The 16998-nt window shown below is 59.0% G+C and overlaps 4 protein-coding genes across 5 annotated transcripts; 2 read left to right on the forward strand and 2 right to left on the reverse strand.

Annotated features, from left to right (window-relative positions):
• Positions 1–548: 548 nt before the first annotated feature.
• On the forward strand, positions 549–3297 carry TIGD5 (tigger transposable element derived 5). The gene has a single exon (XM_042036539.1). It carries the CDS (start codon positions 612–614, stop codon positions 2262–2264), a length of 1653 nt encoding a protein of 550 aa, XP_041892473.1. The 5' UTR covers positions 549–611; the 3' UTR covers positions 2265–3297.
• Positions 3298–4255: 958 nt separating this feature from the next.
• PYCR3 (pyrroline-5-carboxylate reductase 3) lies at positions 4256–7185 on the reverse strand. 2 transcript variants are annotated; one of them, XM_042036543.1, is made up of 6 exons: positions 7071–7185; positions 6219–6283; positions 5792–5971; positions 5045–5257; positions 4864–4956; positions 4256–4602 (listed from the first exon to the last, which is right to left on the reverse strand). In XM_042036543.1, exons 1-6 carry the CDS (start codon positions 7150–7152, stop codon positions 4420–4422), a joined length of 816 nt encoding a protein of 271 aa, XP_041892477.1. In that variant the 5' UTR covers positions 7153–7185; the 3' UTR covers positions 4256–4419. The 2 variants fall into 2 exon arrangements, with proteins under 2 accessions (XP_041892477.1, XP_041892476.1); XM_042036542.1 differs by having other exon boundaries at positions 5792–6001; positions 7071–7180.
• Positions 7186–7255: 70 nt separating this feature from the next.
• LOC121668626 lies at positions 7256–11021 on the forward strand. Its single transcript, XM_042036540.1, has 10 exons — positions 7256–7878; positions 8275–8359; positions 8439–8546; positions 8667–8810; positions 8889–9247; positions 9630–9736; positions 9876–9937; positions 10150–10259; positions 10532–10602; positions 10712–11021. The coding sequence occupies exons 1-10, from the start codon at positions 7789–7791 to the stop codon at positions 10836–10838; spliced, it is 1263 nt and encodes a 420-aa protein (XP_041892474.1). The 5' UTR covers positions 7256–7788; the 3' UTR covers positions 10839–11021.
• Positions 10963–15578, reverse strand: GFUS (GDP-L-fucose synthase). Its single transcript, XM_042036541.1, has 11 exons — positions 15153–15578; positions 14148–14310; positions 13743–13857; positions 13408–13536; positions 13258–13331; positions 12921–13054; positions 12737–12801; positions 12495–12561; positions 12343–12422; positions 12113–12212; positions 10963–11508 (listed from the first exon to the last, which is right to left on the reverse strand). The coding sequence occupies exons 2-11, from the start codon at positions 14285–14287 to the stop codon at positions 11453–11455; spliced, it is 960 nt and encodes a 319-aa protein (XP_041892475.1). The 5' UTR covers positions 14288–14310; positions 15153–15578; the 3' UTR covers positions 10963–11452.
• Positions 15579–16998: the final 1420 nt, after the last annotated feature.

A 16998-nucleotide genomic window follows, 5' to 3' on the forward strand; every position in this document is an offset into this window, starting at 1 on the left:
ATACCTCCGCCAGCGCCCGTGGGTTGTACCACTCTGCGAAAAGGGAGGTTTACCACCTCGCTGCTTCCCCCACACTGCTTCCCTCCCTCCCCCGGGCTGATCCCCTGTATTTTACGGGAGGAGTTACGGGGAGGGGGAGCCCCCGCACTGTGCGTGCGGCGCGCTGTCTCCCTCCGCGCACCGCTTCTCCCTCCCGTGAAAGCCAAGTGGAACAGCTCAGCGGGGAAAGCGGAGGGGGGGGGAGGCAGCGGGGTGGCGCTCACCCCCCTTTTCGCAGAGTGGTACAACCCACAGGCGCCGGTGGAGCTAGGAGGAAGAATCCAACTTGGCGAGGAAAAGGGGGGAGAGTGGAGCAACTTAGTGGTTCGGGGGGGGGGTGCGCGCATGCGGGGGATTGGAGCGGAGACAAAGGCGCCGCCGCGCCCCCCCCACCCCATCCCCGCATCCCTCCCCGGTTATAACGCGCCCCCCATTCCCATGGATGCGGGGGTCGCTCCATGCCCGGGGGGGAGCCGGAGGAGGGCGGGGGAATGGCGGGAGGGCGGCGGGCAGGAGGAGGAGGAGGTGGAGGCGGAGGCAGCAGCGCATCACCCGGGGGGGTGTCGGTGAAGATGTCGCTTCGTCGCGCCTACTCCATCAAGGACAAGCTCCAGGCCATCGAGAGGGTGAAGAAGGGCGAGCGCCAGGCGTCGGTGTGCCGGGCTTTCGGGGTGCCGGGGGGCACGCTCAGGGGGTGGCTGAAGGACGAGGCGAAGCTGCGCTGGTTCCTGGAGCAGCTCGGCGGCGAGGTGGGCACCCAACGCAAGAAGATGCGCTTGGCCAACGAGGAGGAGATTGACCGCGCCGTCTATGCCTGGTTCCTCGCCCTGCGCCAGCACGGCGTCCCGCTCTCCGGACCCCTCATCCAGGCGCAGGCGGAAGCCTTCGCCCGGCAGATCTATGGGCCGGAATGCACCTTCAAGGCGAGCCACGGCTGGTTCTGGCGGTGGCAGAAGCGCCACGGCATCTCCAGCCAACGCATCTACGGCGAGGGCGGCCTCCCCGCCGAGCCCGAGCGCGCTCCGGCCGCCCGCGCCGAGGTCCTGCCCGATGCCGGCGGCTACGGGGATGAGCAGATCTACAACGCCAACATCACCAGGCTCTTCTGGAAGCTTCTTCCCGGTGCTGGGATCTCGGCATCACGGCGGCGGCCGGCCTGCGGCGAGCGCGTCACGGTGCTGCTGGCCGCCAACTTGACCGGCTCCCACAAACTCAAGCCCTTGGTGGTTGGGGGTGTCCGCGATCCCGCCAGCCTCCGGCATCACAACCAGGAGAAATTCCCAGCTTGCTACCGCTACAGCCCCAGGGCCCGGCTGGCACCAGCACTTCTGCGGGCTTGGTTCTTCGAGGACTTCGTGCCGGGGGTCAAGCGGTACCTGCGCCGGAGCTGCCTGCAGCAGAAGGCCGTGCTGCTGCTCAGCTCCGCTCCATCCCGCTCTGGATCAGGGGCTGAGGATTCCCCGCCGCTCCAGACTCCGGATGGATCCATCCGCGCGCTCTTCCTCTCCAAGGGTTCCTCTGGGAGCGGCTTGGCCGGAGCGGGAGGCCGAATCCCGGCGCTGCTGGAGCAAGGGGTGGTGTCGGCCTTCAAGCAGCTCTACAAGCGGGAATTGCTGCGCTTGGCCGTGTCCTGCAGTGGCCCCGGTGGTCCCGCGGACTTCGTGCGGTCCTTCCTCCTCAAGGACATGTTGTACCTGGCCGGCCTCTCCTGGGATCTCATCCCACCCGGATCGATCGAGAAGTGCTGGCTGCTGGGGCTGCGCGCCGCCTTCGAGCCCCAGCCCGGTGAGGAGGAGCACGGGGACACCCTAGGAGGGGAGGAAGGCGGAGGGGACAGCAAGGTCTTCAGTGACCTCACCCACCTGGCTGCCTTGGCCTTCAAGCGCTTGGCTCCCGAGGAAGTGTCCGACTGGTTACACTTGGATGACGCAGCTCCGGGTGCAGAGGAGGATGATGATGGCGAGGAGGACGCCGAGGAGGAAGGCGCCGAGGGCTGTGGGGTGGAGGAGGATGAGGAGGAGGAAGCAGCTGGTGGCAAAAGGGGTGGGGAAGGAGGAGATCCTTTGCTGCCCACGGCTCAGGAAGCCATCCAGGGGCTGGAGACGGCGCTGCGCTGGCTGGAGGGACAGGACCCCCGGGAAGTGGGGCCACTGAAGCTGGTGCAGCTCCGCTCCCTCATCTCCATGGCCCAGCGGCTGCGCCGCGGCCGCAGCCCCCAATCCTAGGGCAGGGGCGACCCCCACTTTTTGGCTACCGACCACCCCTGGTTGGCCACAGAGCTGGGGACACCCCAGTTGTCCCAGAGGGATGGCGATGGAGGTGCCACTCATCCCTCTGTGACCGTGATTCCCTGGGGATCAGGAAGCCCAGGTGCCTGTGGGTCACAATTTAGGGGATTTTTGTGCAACAACTTGAATTCCAGGGTTGTTGCTTACCTAAATATATTTAGGAGGTGCTATTTTTTATGTCCCTTGTGGCCCCTGGTCACTGGCACTGCCAGAAGGGGGTGGATGCCCCACCCCAAATTGCCCAATCCCATGGGGAGAAGGGGCGAGGGAAGGACCTGCTCAGTGTCCCTGGGGTAATGGGGGATGTTACACTGAAAAATCCCCAAATCCTGGAGCGTGGCTGAGGTGGGCACATCCAGCTGGACAGGGACCACTCCTGAGGTGCTGCAGGGGAAATATTTCACCTTGGAAGAGGCTGGTGATGCTCTTCCCACTGCTGAAATGGAATCCTGTTAACCCAGGATGGTTTGGGGCTGGTTTAAGACAACTTCCTTCTTGGAATACTTGGGTGGCATCCACAAAGATGCGGCTCCCTGGATCATGATGGGTCACCTCCATCATTCCCATCACAGCTGGGAACACCTGGACCATGGAGACCTGCTGAACCAGGTACCATCCCCCAAGCATCCTCGTGGAGCTGAAGGCTCCAGGGATGGGGGCTGAGGTGTTCCCCACGGGGTTTGTGGGGTGGCTGGGGCTGGAGGACACATCTCAGTGAGGTGAGGTTGGAGCAGGGAGGGCTCCTGGAACTGCCTTGGAATACTGGAGGTATCTGATAGGAATTTAGCAGCTCCTGCCCTGATTTGGATGAAATTTTAGGGTGTTTAGCCAAATTATTGGAAGAGGGAAATTAAATGAACTCCTTGGTGCTGCCGTGCCCCGTGTCAGTGGGCGGGTGGGGGTTTTTACTTGTTGGGTCTTTGTCTCCTCACTGCAGAGTTTATGGAAATTAAATGGATTTTTATTCCCACGTGGAGGTTGTCGTCTGTGAACTGTCACATGGAGCCATCCCAGAGGGATTTGGGGTGGCACCAGGGGGACCTTCACGGGGTTATGTCCTCTCAGTGTGGCCTTCTCCACGCCAACAGGGTGTAATCATGTAAAACCACATTTCTGTTTATTTTGATCATCTTTTTCACCAAAATGACCCCATAAAAAGATTTTGGAGTTTGGGATGTGGCTCATTTCAAGCAGGAGTTTGTGAATTAAAGGAGGCTTCCGTTGTGTGACAAAAATGTGAAGATCAACAGAAGGTGCCGGGCTGGAGATCTTTGAACTGGTTTGGTGGGGTGAGAATATCAAATCGTGGAATGGTTTGGCTTGGGAGGGACCTGCCAAGGCCATCAAAATCCAACCCTCTGCCATGGGCAGGGACACCTTCCACTGTCCCAGGTTGTTCCAAGCCCCATCCAACCTGGCCTGGGACACTTCCAGGGATGGGGCAGCCACAGCTTCTCTGGGAATTCCATTCCAGCCCCTCACCACCCTCCCAGGGAGGAATTCCTTCCCAATATCCCATCGATCCCTGCCCTCTGGCAGTGGGAAGCCATTCCTGTCACTCCAGGTCCTTATCCAGAGTCAGGGCTCAGCATCCGGATGTTCCCACCAGCGATGTTTTGCCCAGAAAAAACCTTTTCATCCTCAAAGCAGTTCCCAAATCATCACTCATTGCATCCGTGCAGGTGCCAGGAGACAAACAGAGCTTAATAAGGGCATGGAAAAGGCTCAGATCCTCTCTGGATGGGCAAGTTTGAGTTTCTACCTCCTCAATATCCCCAGAGCTGGGAGCAGATCTGGGTTTCCATCCTGTTCCCTGGTGCCAGGGAAGGATCATAGTGGAGTTTTTTTGGCTGGTTGACCTCTTCCAGACCGTGGTGGCTTCCACAGCCCCCTAGGACCAAACGGACCACAAAAATCCACACCCCCCATTGCTCTGGCCATGTTTATTTGGTTCCAGCACTGCAGAGGTAACACATGTCCACACCACCTCCCACCCCCGTCCAAGTTCTGAAGATGTCAGGGTCCCTCCTACTCCTCAGAGGAGCTCGCTTTGGTCCCCATCACCCCTCCTGTCCCAGAAGGGGCTCGTCCACTAGTCCTTGGCCATGTCACATGCCCGGTTGGTGGCCGCCTCCACAGCATCCATGACGGTGGCCCGGAGCGCTCCCTTCTCCAGCTGGTACAGGGCATAGATCGTGGTGCCCCCGGGCGTGCAGACGTCCCCCCGCAGCTTCGCCGGGTGCTCCCCTGTCTCCAGCAGCATCTTCGCTGCGCCCTACGGGACACCAGGATGGGTTGGAAAGAAGGTGAGATTTGGGAGTTCCCAAATTCCCCTCTCCATGGTAGGATGGCATCACCATCCCAACGGCCCCACAGCAACGGACTGTCCCACCACCGTGCCCTTCGCCCTTCTGGTGGCCTCATTTTTTGCTTCCAGGAGGGGAAACTGAGGCAGAGCGGCATCCAGCACCTCCTCCCTCATCCCAATGGAGGCAGGAGGGAAGGGGAGCGATGCCAGGGTGTGCCAGGGACTCACCAGCAGTGTCTGCGCCGCGATCCTGCTGGCCAAGGCGCCCGGCATTCCCATCTTCACCGCACCCTCGGCCAGCGCCTCGGCAAACAGGTACACCTGGGAAGAGAGGAGCATCCAGGGGTGAGCCTGGAGCAAGGGGTGGACCCCAAATCCCAAGATAGCATCCCGTGTCCCACTGGCTTACGTAGGCCACGCCGCTGCCGCTGAGCCCGGTGTGGATGTCGATGTAGGATTCAGGAACCTCCTCGCAGAGGCCGCAGGAGGACAGGAGGCTCTTGAGGAGCGCGGCTTCCTCGTCACCCGCGTTGCTGCCCCGGGAGAAGACCATGGCTCCCGCCTGCACCACGCAGGGCAGGTTGGGCATGATCCGCAGCACTTTGGTCCAGGGTGGGAGGAGCTGGGAAAAGATGGGGATGGGAGAAGGGGTGCCAGCCATGCAAAGTACCCAAGGGTGACGGAGACACTGGTGGGTGTCACACATTGGGCTGGCAGAGAAGTGAGGAGCACGGGGAGGGAGCTGGAGGTGCAGCCGGGTGGGGACAAGGCCACAGCAGTGTGTCCTGCACAGGCCTGGGTGCAAATGGAGGAGGAGGAGGAAAGGAGGAAGAGGAGAATGAGAGGAGGAGAAGGAGAAGGAAGAGAAAGATGAGAAGGGGAGAAGGAGAATGAGAGAAGGAAAAGGAGGAGAAGGAAGATAAGGATGAGAATGAGGAAAAAGAAAGGAGAAAAGGAGGAGGAGGTGGAAGAGGAGGAAGAGAAGGAGGAGGAGAAGGAGGAAAAAGAAAGGTGAGGAGAAGGAGGGGGAGGAGGAGGAGGAAAAAAAAAGGAGAGGAGAAGGAGGAGAGAAGAAGGAAGGGAAGAAGGAGAAAAGGAAGAGAAGGAGAAAAGGAAAAGAAGGAGAAAGGAAGAGAAGGAAAAGGAGAAGTCTCACCCGCTGTAGTGTCTGGATGGTGACACCAGCCACCAGCGACACGACGATGTGGTGGGAGCCCACGGCAGGACGGATCTCCTCCAGGACACCCGGCAGGATGTGGGGTTTGGTGGCCAGGAAGACCAGGGTGCTCCTGTGCACCACCTCCAGGTTGCAGTGTGTGGTCCGGCAGCCCAACTCCTGCCCGGGGACAGGGAGAGGGGTCACAGCCTGGCACCCCCAAAACCAGTGCCCCCATGGTAACAGCACATCCAGAGGCAGGGACATGGCCTGGGGACCTGTTCTGGCCACAAAGCCACCGAGGCTCTGCCTGGATCTCACCCAGACTTGGGAAGGATGAGCCAAACCCAGTCAGGGAGGGAAAGGGTGCTCTGACCCCCACATTGAGGGACACCCCAACATCTCCCACCCCCACGGCCCCACTCACCTGCCAAGCATCCAGGTTTTTGTCCGAGGGAGCACTGGCCAGGATGTTGCTGGCTGGGACCTTCCCTTGGGAAACACAGGGAATGGGATGAGCGGCCAGGGTGGCCCCAGGGTGTGGGGGACACCCCAGCACAGCCCAGACACCCCGATTTTCACCGGGATGTGATTCCTCCAATCCCAGCACGATCCCACTGGGGGACATGGAGCAAAGGGGGCTGGGGATGGATCCTGCTGGTGTGGCTGGCACTGACACCCACTTGTGTCATGGTGCAGTGACAATGGAGGTGGCCCCAAACGGGCAGGGCTGTCCCCACACTGTGCTATGGGACAGGGACAATCTGGGACACACGGGGAGCAGGGACAGGGCTGTGCCATCATTATCTGTGGGACAGGGATGTAAGGGAGAGAGGCAGGACAGGGCTGTCCCTGTGTCCCCACACTGATCTGTGGGACAGGGACACCAGGGAGGGCAGGGTTCCCGGGGAGAGCGGCAGGAAAGGGCTGTCCCCATGTCCCTCCAGTGCAGGACAGGAACCCCCATAGTGGAAGGGCTGGGACCCTGGGAACGGGCCAGGACAGGGCTGTCCCCATGTCCCTGCACTGGAGGACAGGGACCCAGGGGCGGGCTGGGACTTTGGGAATGGGCCAGGACGCGACTGACCCCATGTCCCTCCACTGGACAACAGGGAAGGGAGTGCAAGGAGCGTCCAGACAAAAGCTGCCCCCACGTCCCCACACTTCCCCGCGCCACAGGGCGCGCAGGGACGCCGGGGAGACGCCAGACCAGGACTGTCCCCATGTCCCCTCCCCTTCCCGTGTGCCGGGGACCCCCCTGTCGCCCCCCAGCCCGTACCTGCCTGCAGCAGCCCCCTGACGAGTCCCCCGGCCATACGCCCGGCGCCCACGAACCCGACCCAGAGCTCGGACGCCTCCATCGCTACCCGCGGCCACGCCCCCAGAGCCACACCCCCTGCGCTGATTGGCCGATCCCAGCCACACCCCTCTCTCCTATTGGCGAAGCCTCCTTTAAGGGGCGGGGCGGAGGGGCAGCGAGGGGTCACTGCGCAGGCGCGCGGGCGCTACGTGGTTCGCTCAGGTCCACGCGTGGGGGTCCCGAAAGGGGTTCCCGACCATTCCCGATTATTCCTAAACCTTTCCAAACCTTCCCCGCAGCGCTCAGCTGAGCCCCAGCACCCCTGGGGCCACTGCGAGGTCCCTACCAGGGGGGTGGGGACTAAATTGGGGGTGGGGGAGGTCCCTACAGTTGTCCGTGGGTGTGGGAGGTGGTCCCCATTCTCCTCCCCCCAAAGGACCCCCACCCGCCGATATTACCGGGTTTATGGGGGGTCCCCAAATTTGCCCGTGGATGTGGGTGCTACTTCCCACTCCAGGGTGCTCCTCACCCTCTACTTCCCACAGTACCCCCACCCACCGGCATCCCTGGGACTATGGAAGGTCCCCTGAGTGGGGTGGGTCCCCCAAATTTGGGGTGGGGGGTCCTTTAATTTGTCCATGGGTACGGGGGGCTTCACCCCACCTCTTTTCCTTACAGGACTCCCCCCATTCCCATCATGCTGTTCCAGAGCTCCTGGGCTGTGCTGCTCCTCTGCACCACTGCTGGGTTTTTGGGGTGGCTGGGCCTTGCTGCCCCCCCCGAGAAGGTGGGGACCCCTCCCCCAGAGCTGGGGTTCCCCATACACATCCCCCTCAAGACAACCACGGGTGATAAGCAGTTCCAGGATGAAGCCACATGAGATGTCACACCTGGACTCCTGTCACCATCCGGTGTGGCTGTGGGACTCCCTCTGGCTGGGAAATGGGGGTTCCCAGGTTCCCCCACCCTGGGCAGCCACTTTGCCTGGTGTGGGGATGGTTTTTGGGGGGTGAAGGCGAAATTGTGGGGCGAGTTCACACCTTTTTCCATTTTACACCCCAAACCCACTCCTCTGTCCCCCCATCCTGTGCTGGGAGCACCCAGGGGTGCTGAGGGCTTGTTTTGGGGTATCCATGGGGAGAACCAGCATTCCCCCATCACCACCCCCTAATATTCACCTCAGGAGGATCTGTGGGAGACCTGGATGAGGTCAGCGCTGGATGAGACCCCCGTGGTCCAGCTCATGGAGGACATCACCCACTGGATGGGTACGAGCCAGGGTTGGGATGCTGGGACATTCCCATATCCCACTTTGGGACTGATCCAACCTCTTGTCCCTCCCCACAGGGAATGTGAGCAGCTGTGGGGCTGCAGAGCTCCGGGAAGGACACCAGGTTGTCCCATTCAACCTCTATCAGGAGCAGGAAAGAACTCAGGATGTTCATCCCCAACTAGGTGGGAACACAGCAAATCCCATTCCCAGCTTTTTTTCAAATCCCATTCCCAGCTTTTTTTACACTGGGGTGCATCTTCCCCAGCTCATCCCACTGCTGTATCCATCTTTTCCACATGCAGAGAGCAACCTGGTCCTTCAGGAGGTGATGGAGAAGCTGCGGAGGGTCAACCAGAGCCTGGAGCTGATGCTGATGGTCTTGGAAGATGCACGAAGCCGGCTGGAAAAGCACCTGGAGCACCTCAAAGCCATCCCTGACCCAGATGGTGAGCGGGAATGGGTGCTGGAGGACTGAGGGGAGTTGGTGGGTGCCAACACCAGGCTCTTCTTCCCCCATCCCACAGGTCAGAGCCAAAGTGCCACCTCCTCCTGCATCCCACAAAGCTCGTACTTCGTGCTCCTGGTTCTCCTACTGGTGCCGGCGCCGCTCCGAACCATCCTCCTCTTCCTTCTCTTCCTAGCTTCCAGCACTCTCGGCATCCCGGCAATCTCCACCCTCCTGGTCCTTGCTGTGGCAGGTGGGGAGAAGTGTGGGGACATCCGGTTGGGGACACACAACGCTGGGGGTGCTCTGTCCTCTCCCAGCCTCTTGTTTTCCCACAGGGCATTGGCTGGTGGCATCCGCCTGCCATGGTGCCAGAAGGATCCGGCTGGTGGTTCCCCAGGAAGAGCCCCAGTACCAGCTCACCTCCACCCCGGAGAGGTAGGAGATGGCTGAGGAGGTGGCATGGAACCCTTGGGACCTGATGGGTCCCATCCTTCGTGCCCCACCCTGGATTTTCCACCCTGGAGCCATCTGGCAGAAGTTCCCAGGAAGGGACAGGACACATCTTGATGGTTTTCCTATGGCTTTTGGGCCCCTAATCCCAGCTCCTTGCCCTGTTTCTGCTTACATGTCCCATCCTGGGTGTCCCATCGTTGGTGCCTCATCCTGGATTTCCCACCCTGGATCTTCCATCCTGGGACCATCTGGCAGAGGTCTCCAGGGAAGCACGGGACATACCTTGATGGCTTTCCTCTGGCTTTGGGGCACCTCATTCCAACTCCCTACCCTATTTCTGCCATCCTGGTTGTCCCATTCTTAGATCCCCATCCTGGATGTCCCATCTTGGATGTTCCATCCTGGAGCCCTCTGGCAGACGTTCCCAGGAAAGGACAGGACACATCTTGATGGCTTTCCTACAGCTTCTGGGTACCTCATCACAGCTCGCTGACCTATTTCTGCTTGGAGAAGGGTGTGGAGAGGCTGGAGTGGTGCATGAATGCCATGGTCGTGGTGACACAGAAGCCACCAAGGTGATGGGACTCCGGTTTTCCTTCTTCCCACGCAGGGAATGTGATATGGAGCTGCTGCAGGAGGAGCTGGACAAGATGGAGATGAGCTGCGTGCGAGGTGAGAGGCGCCCACAAGGTGGGAGGTGTGGTGGCTGTAGGACACAGATCCAAAGCCCTGACATATCCCCATCTTGTGCTGGGACATGTGCGTTATCCCAGAGCGTCCCCAAGCTCTGCCAGGGCACGTGCCACCTCCCCAGAGTGTCCCCATCCTCCACCTAGGGACAGAAGCACTGGGAGGGTGTCTCCACCCAGGCCGTATTCTTTCAGAGCCCTCATTCCTGGAGCAGCCCCAAGAGGTGGCCGGGAACATTCCTGGATTTGCAGGGCGGGTGTCACCTGTCCCCGGTGGCCGGAGGACAACACTGAGCTCGTGTGGGGTAAGATGCTGGGTGGGATGTCCCCAAGCTGGTCCCCCCAAAACCTGCTCTTGGGGGCCAGCTGGGTTTCCCTGAGGGTCAGGTCCTTCAAGGTTGGGGTGTCCTCACCATGGTGGCACCTCTGGGTGTGGGACAACCCACTGGGAGGTGGACAGGGCTGAAGACATGACACACAGGGAAGAATCTGGGGTGGAAGAGGGTGTCCTAAAGGATGGCCTAGGCACCCCAGGGGACAAGGGACATCTACAGGAAGTCAATTCTTCCCAAACCAGGTGACAACAGAGCTGGTCATGGATGTTGGGAAGCGCTCAGAGCCCAAACCCTGCAGCCCGAGGGCCAACATGTGAGCACCAACCACCCAGAATGTCCCTTGTCCAGGGCTTGGTGTCACCTCAGGGGGACACCCCACTGCTGGTGGCTTCCTGGGGTGCTGATGGGTGTCTCCTCTGTAGGTCCCCATGCCAGGGACTCACCAGGGCCGGGCAGCGGTGCCGGAAGAAAGCCATTCCCGGGCAGGAATTCTGCCACATCCACACCACCAGCAGTAGCTTGGCCATGGATTCATCTCCCCATTTTTGACCCTCTACCCCCTCCCTGAGGGGTTTTAACCCTTTTTATGACCCTTCCAGATCCTGGTGGAGAACATGGACCCTAAGGATGCCACTGGCTGTAGGTACAGGGCGGATGTTCATTGTCCCACCCATTTTATGCTATTTGCATATATTTTAATAAATGCCACATTTACAGCTGGAGTCTTTCCCATTCTGGTCTCCCCTGTCCTGAGCCTGGGGGGCTGTGGGATCATGCCCATGTGCCAAGAACAACAGCAAATTCCCTGCTGCCATTTCCATGCCCTGGAATCCTGACTGCCTTCCCTTTATTATGCCTAATTGCAGGTAATTAGTGTAGCTCGTTAACAACTCAGAGCCACCACCCTCTTGGATGGCTCCAGTTGGCTCCTACCACTTAATCTGGGATCGTTTTGGGATGCCCCAACCTTCCTCCCCCCTGCCCTGGGCATCCCGCGCTGCTCCCAGCAGTGGGGCAGGAATGTGGGAGCTGCTCCCCGGGCTCCCATTTTTACTTTGGAAATGTCACTGTCACCCCCCAGCCCTGTCCTCTGCCCCAGCAAAGGACAACCCTGAGTTGAAGAGGATGATCCCGGTGCCGGGTGATGCCAGTCCCGGTGCCCGTCACTTCCTGGCGTTGGCATAGTTGGCGTTGAACCAGGCACAGGTTTCCTTCACAGCTGTGGAGGGATAAGGTGGGATGGGTTTGGGGATTGGGAGTGGATTTTGGTCATAGAATTATGGGATGGGTTTGGGGACTGGGAAAGCATTTTGATCATAGAATTATGGGATGGGCTTGGGGATTGGAACTGGAGTTTGGCCATAGAATCATGGGAGGGCTTTGGGGACTGGGAATGGATTTTGGTCATAGAATCATGGGATGGGTTTGGGGATTGGAACTGGAGTTTGGCCATAGAATCATGGGAGGGCTTTGGGGACTGGGAATGGATTTTGGTCATAGAATCATGGGATGGGTTTGGGGACTGGAAATGGATTTTGGTCATTTAATCAAGGGATAGGCTGGGTTGGAAGGGACTTTTTAGGTCTTCTCATGCAACCGCCGTGCAAGAAGACACCTCCCAAGAGACCAGGTTGCTCCATGCCCCATCCAACCTGACCTTGGATATTTCCAGGGATGGAGAAAACACCACCTCCCTGGCCAACCCGTGCCAGTGTTCCACCACCCTCATTCCCCATCCAGAAAAGATGGACCACCTTGATGCCACCACAGCTGACAGCAGGGGGTAGGACCTCCAGTGTCTCCTGGAGGCCCCCCCATCTCACCTTTCCTGAAAGGTGTGAATTGGAATCCGGGCAGGTACCGCCGGAGCTTGGCATTGCTGGCCGTCTTCTTGAACTGCCCATCGGACTTGGTGGTGTCAAACTGGGATGGGAAGGATTAAGGAGGAAAAAAAGGCCTTGCTTTTGCTCCTTGGATGGGAAGGATCCTCTGGATCATGGTATCTCCCAGGGGAGCTGGTGGAAAGGGGGGTTCAGCCTGCAGCGAAGGATACAACGAGCTCTCCTCTGAATTCCATGGCCTCTGTGATGGCCTCTGCCGCTTCCCGGATGGAGACTTCATCTTCCTCTCCCACTGTGGAGAAGGAAAGGATCGTGGCTGTTCCTTCGTGGAGAGGGGGTTTCCGGGGGGGCAGCCAGGGCTTACCTGACAAAATGATTGGTTCCACCTCATCGTATTCCCGCAGGACCCAAAGGAAGAGCCGGGCCAGGTCCTGTGGAAGAGCAGACAACTCTTGGAGGGGGGTCACTGATGTCCCCCAGCCCTCCCATCCCAAGGGGACACAACTCTGGGGATGGCCCAGGCCAAACCAGGGGGCTTCAGACCCCTCTTTGGTCCCACCAGTGGGTCCTCCAGCCCCATTCCCCGCTTCCCAAGGCCACACCTACCAGGGAATAGATGAACTGTCTCCTGGGCTCACCCGTTCCCCAGACGGTCAGAGCAGAGCCGGACTCTGCAGGAGGAAGGAGCCATGACCACCACAGCCACCTTCAACCACCCCATGGAGCAGGTGGGAAGGAAACCACACCCAGTTTTCCCCCAAAAAATCCCTGGAAGTCCTGCCACCCTCACGTTTGGCCAGGTAGACCTTGTGGATGAGCCCCGGAAGGACGTGGCCATCCTCAATGTTGAAGTTGTCGTGTGGCCCAAAGACATTGGTGGGAATGACGGCGGTGAAGCGTCGGCCGTGCTGCTCGGAATAACCCCTGGATGAGAGCAGGGAGGGGATGGTGGGTGGGCTGTCAAGCCTCCCTCCTGCACTGATGTGCCCCCAAAAAACCCCAGCCAGCAGCAGCTTCACCTGCTGAGCCCTCCCCAGCTTCCACCGCGGCTTCATTTAAATCCTGGAAATCCCAGTGGATTCCCCTTGCCTTGAAAACCAGTGGGTGCTCCCATGTCCCCAACTCACCTATTTTGGACGTCAATCATCCTCTTGGCATAGGAGTACCCAAAGTTGGAGCTATGAGGTGGCCCATTGTGGATCTGGGAAAATCAGAGCAGATAAATGAAGCAGGGCAGGGACTTTCCCTGGATTTTGCGTGGGAATGGGAATTCTCACCATGGTCTCATCGATGGGATAGGTGGTCTTGTCCGGGAAGATGCAGGTGGAGAGGCAGGAGACCACCTTCTGCACCCCCGTCTCGTGGGCTGAGTGCAGGACGTTGTCGTTGATGTGGATGTTTGTCCTCTGGGAAAGGGGCGATTTATCAAGATCATGGGCTCAGGGATCCCCAAATCCCTTCAACAACAACTCCTTAATAACTCCAGAAACCATTGGAGCTCTGGTTTGGCTCCGGGAACAGAGCAAGCCACATCCCTATGTGCCCCATATCCCAGTTTAGGGAGTGCAGCACCCACAGGGATCCCGACAGTGCCCATTCCGTGGGTGCTCACCCAAAAATCCAGGTTGGAGCGGATGTTTTTGAAGAGGCCTCCGACCATGGCAGCCAGGTGGATGACGTGGGTGGGCTTGTGCCTCTCAAACAGGGCTTTGGTCTCGGAGCTGCTCCTGGAATGGGAAATTCTGGGGATTCAGTGGGGTCAGCAGAGCAAATTGGGGTTTTTCTGAGGAAAAACCCATTTTACTGGGAGGGGATGTGTTGGGGTTTGGTGGGGGCAGATTGGGGGGTTTCTAAGGAAAATCCCCATCTTGGGATGGGAAAATTTGGGATTTGGTGAGGTCAACAGAGCAGATTGGGGTCTTTCCAAGGAAAAAGCAAATTCTGGGAGGGGAAATTTTGGGGTTTGTTTGGGTCAATAGAGCAAATTCAGGGGCTTCCAAGGAAAAACCCAACTCACGTCAAGTCAGCGTCTCTGGAGGACACGAAGATCCACTCCTCGTCCGGCCGCCCCTCTCCATCGGCCACCACCTTCTCGATGGCTCTGCCCACCAAGCCGGTGCCACCTGTCACCAGGATGCGCTTGGTCACCTCTGTCATGGCCAAAACCCTGCAGGGAGGAGCTGGGGGGACAAGCTGGGATCACCTTAGGGTGCACCTCAGGATGGTCCACCCTGGTGTGGGCACCCACGAGCATCATCTGCATCCCAGGCAGGTGGGATCAGGTTTTGGGGGGGAAATTTCTGCATTTCTGGCAAAAAGGGAAGTGGAAAAAGGGGCGTGTTTGGCTGTGACAGGGCTGAAACTCCTCAGCTGGAGGCCACCTGGGCTGGGGCCAAACCTGCCACGTGGCACTGCCCGGCCTCTGGAAAGGGAGGGGCACCTGCACCCCAAAATGTGTGCCCCAAATCTCCCTGTGCACCCCCAAATCGCCTCCCAAACCCCAAATCTCCCGTTGCACCCCAGATCTATTCCTGAACTCCAAGTCTTGGGTCTGCACACCCCAAATCTCCTCCTACACCTCAGATTTCTTTCTGCACCCCAAATCTCCCTCTGCGACCCGGGTCTGCACCCCAGATCTCCCCCTGAACCCCAGATTTCCCCCCTGCACCCCAAGTCCTGTGTTTGCAACCTAAACCTCCCCTGCACCCCAAATCCCAGGTCTGCACGCAGCATTGCATCCCACACCTCCCCTGCCCCTCAAACCCCAGCACTGCACCCTAAATCCCAGCTCTGCACCCAGTCTTAAGCCCCCTACCTCCCCTGCACCCCAAATCCCACTCCTGCACCCCAATCTCCCCGCCGCACCCCCTCCCAACCCACAACCTCCCACGCCCCCGCACGCCTGCCCTCCCCACCGTCCTGTCCCCCCACTTTGGGGACCCCCCGCTTCTCCTCCCCTCAGGCCTGGGGGGGCTCCTGTCCCCCCCAAATATCCCTTAATGGGGTGAGGGGCGCGTCTCACCCTCGGTTGGATTCGGGGCCACTCGGGTGCACTCGGCTGCGCTCGGTTAAGTTCGGCTGCGCTCGGCTCGGTGCAGGTTCGGGTTGGGTCGGTGGAGGCTCGGCTGTGTTCGGCTACACGGGCTCGGCTCGTTGGGGACTCGGCTGGATTCGGCTGTGCTCGGGTCTACTCGGCGGCGTTCAGTCGGGTCTCGGCTAGGTTCGGTTCCGTTCGTTTCCGCTCGGCTCGGTGGGGGCTCGGCTGAATTCGAGGTCACTCGGGTCAGCTCGTTGAGGACTCGGCTGAGTTCGTCTTCGCTCGTCTCGGTTCGTGTCGGCCCGGTGAGGGCTCGTCTCGGTTCGGCTGCGCTCGGCTTCTTCCGCTGCCGTCACGGGGCGCTGCCGCTTGGCTCATTGGGAAATGTAGTCCTTGCCCGGGGATAGGGGAAAGGCGAGGGAGCAGGGGAGGGGATTTAGGGACGGGGAAGAGGGATAAAGGAAGGGGCTGCAAGGAAGGAAGAGGTGCAGGGAAAGAGAAGGGGGTGCGGGTGGGGAAATGAGGTGCAGGGGGAGGGAAGAAGGTGCAGGGAAAAGGAAGGGGGGAAGGAAAAGGTGGTGCAAGGAAGGGAATGGAGGTGCAGGGACAGGGAAGGGTGGATGGGAGGGGGGTGCAAGGGCAGGAAAGAGGGTGCAGGGGGAAGGGAAGGGGGTGCAGAGGTTTTGAGGGGATTCATGGGAAGGGGTGCAGAAGCAAGGAAGGGGATGCAGGAAAGGGAAGGGGGTGCAGGGAAAGGGGGTTCCCAGTTCCCCCTCTTCCAAAGGAGGGTCATCAAAAGGGATTTTGATGTGAAAACGTTTTAATCACTTTTAATGCACTTAAGCCGAGATTAAAAATGAGCGGAGCTTTCCCCCAGATGGTTTTGAAGGCACCTTCTCCACCCCCACTTCCAGCTGGCTTTTCCTTTGGGATTTCTGTGAGGCAAAGCCAGGGCTTTGCTCTAAATTAAAATTTTGAAAGTGGAATTAAGGGAGACCCTGATAGGAATTCCCATTTTCCTCCCCCAAAGCCCTGGATAGCCCCAGTGTCAAGGAGTAGTAGAATATCAGTTTTTAACTCCTTTTCTCCTGGGTGAGACCTGGAAATGTGCCATTTTCCTTTGGGAGAATCTCAGAATCCTTGGGGATCTCCTTCCTGGGAGCTGGGGTGGGGGGGTCATTTTTCCCACCTTGCACATTAAAAGATGTCACCTTGTGCCTGTGTCCCATGGAAGTGCCTGTCCCCTCTCCCAGCTGGCTGAGTCCCACCATGTGCCCAGCCCTTCCAGGCCTTTCCCAGCTCCAAAATCCCCCTCCCAGGAGTCCTGGTGTTGTTCCCACCTGCTGTTTTACAGGATTCCCTGGCTGATCTCACCCACAGAGCCAGGGATGGACACTGAAGCTCTTTCTCCATGCCAGCTAATTTCACGTCTGTCCTGCATCCTTCCTGAGACACTGAGGGTTGGCAAGAAAAAAACCTCATGTTGATGTTGGGATGAATCAGATCCAGCTGCATCCACGCTTCCATCTCACTTCGTGGTGAAATTATGGAATAAAAGGGTTTGGGTTGGAATAAAATCATTCCTGTAAATAAAAATCATCCCGTTCCAACCACCCTTCCGTGAGCAGGGACACCTTCCACTAGACCAGGTTGCTCCAACATGGCCTTGAACACTCCCAGGGATGGGGGGAAAAGCCAAGGAAGATTTTCCATGTGCTGGTGGGAGGATAAGATCTTCCTGCTGCCTCCTGCAAGTTTTGGGAGACTAATTAGGGATAAACCCGTATTTCAGCCAAGGAATTGCTGGAAGGTGGCGCAGCCAAGAGCTGCT

The sequence above is a fragment of the Corvus kubaryi genome, unplaced genomic scaffold, assembly GCF_017639235.1.
Source record: "Corvus kubaryi isolate FWS band 111438036 unplaced genomic scaffold, C.kubaryi_AGA036_p1.0 37385, whole genome shotgun sequence".
Taxonomy (NCBI): domain Eukaryota; kingdom Metazoa; phylum Chordata; class Aves; order Passeriformes; family Corvidae; genus Corvus; species Corvus kubaryi.

What these genes read in the sequence shown, in the direction of transcription:
- TIGD5 (XM_042036539.1), top strand. Translation starts at nt 612, where the DNA reads ATGTCGCTTCGTCGCGCCTACTCCATCAAGGACAAGCTCCAGGCCATC.
- PYCR3 (XM_042036542.1), bottom strand. Translation starts at nt 7,152, where the DNA reads ATGGAGGCGTCCGAGCTCTGGGTCGGGTTCGTGGGCGCCGGGCGTATG. An exon ending in CCATCCAGACACTACAGCGG is followed by an intron (nt 5,258 to 5,791) that starts GTGAGACTTCTC and finishes ATCTTTTCCCAG; the next exon opens with CTCCTCCCACCCTGGACCAA. An exon ending in GCGGCAGCGGCGTGGCCTAC is followed by an intron (nt 4,957 to 5,044) that starts GTAAGCCAGTGG and finishes CTCTCTTCCCAG; the next exon opens with GTGTACCTGTTTGCCGAGGC.
- LOC121668626 (XM_042036540.1), top strand. Translation starts at nt 7,789, where the DNA reads ATGCTGTTCCAGAGCTCCTGGGCTGTGCTGCTCCTCTGCACCACTGCT. An exon ending in CTCACCTCCACCCCGGAGAG is followed by an intron (nt 9,248 to 9,629) that starts GTAGGAGATGGC and finishes TCCCATTCTTAG; the next exon opens with ATCCCCATCCTGGATGTCCC. An exon ending in CAACACTGAGCTCGTGTGGG is followed by an intron (nt 10,260 to 10,531) that starts GTAAGATGCTGG and finishes TTCCCAAACCAG; the next exon opens with GTGACAACAGAGCTGGTCAT.
- GFUS (XM_042036541.1), bottom strand. Translation starts at nt 14,287, where the DNA reads ATGACAGAGGTGACCAAGCGCATCCTGGTGACAGGTGGCACCGGCTTG. An exon ending in ATGATTGACGTCCAAAATAG is followed by an intron (nt 13,055 to 13,257) that starts GTGAGTTGGGGA and finishes GCTCTCATCCAG; the next exon opens with GGGTTATTCCGAGCAGCACG. An exon ending in CAAGGTCTACCTGGCCAAAC is followed by an intron (nt 12,802 to 12,920) that starts GTGAGGGTGGCA and finishes TTCCTCCTGCAG; the next exon opens with AGTCCGGCTCTGCTCTGACC.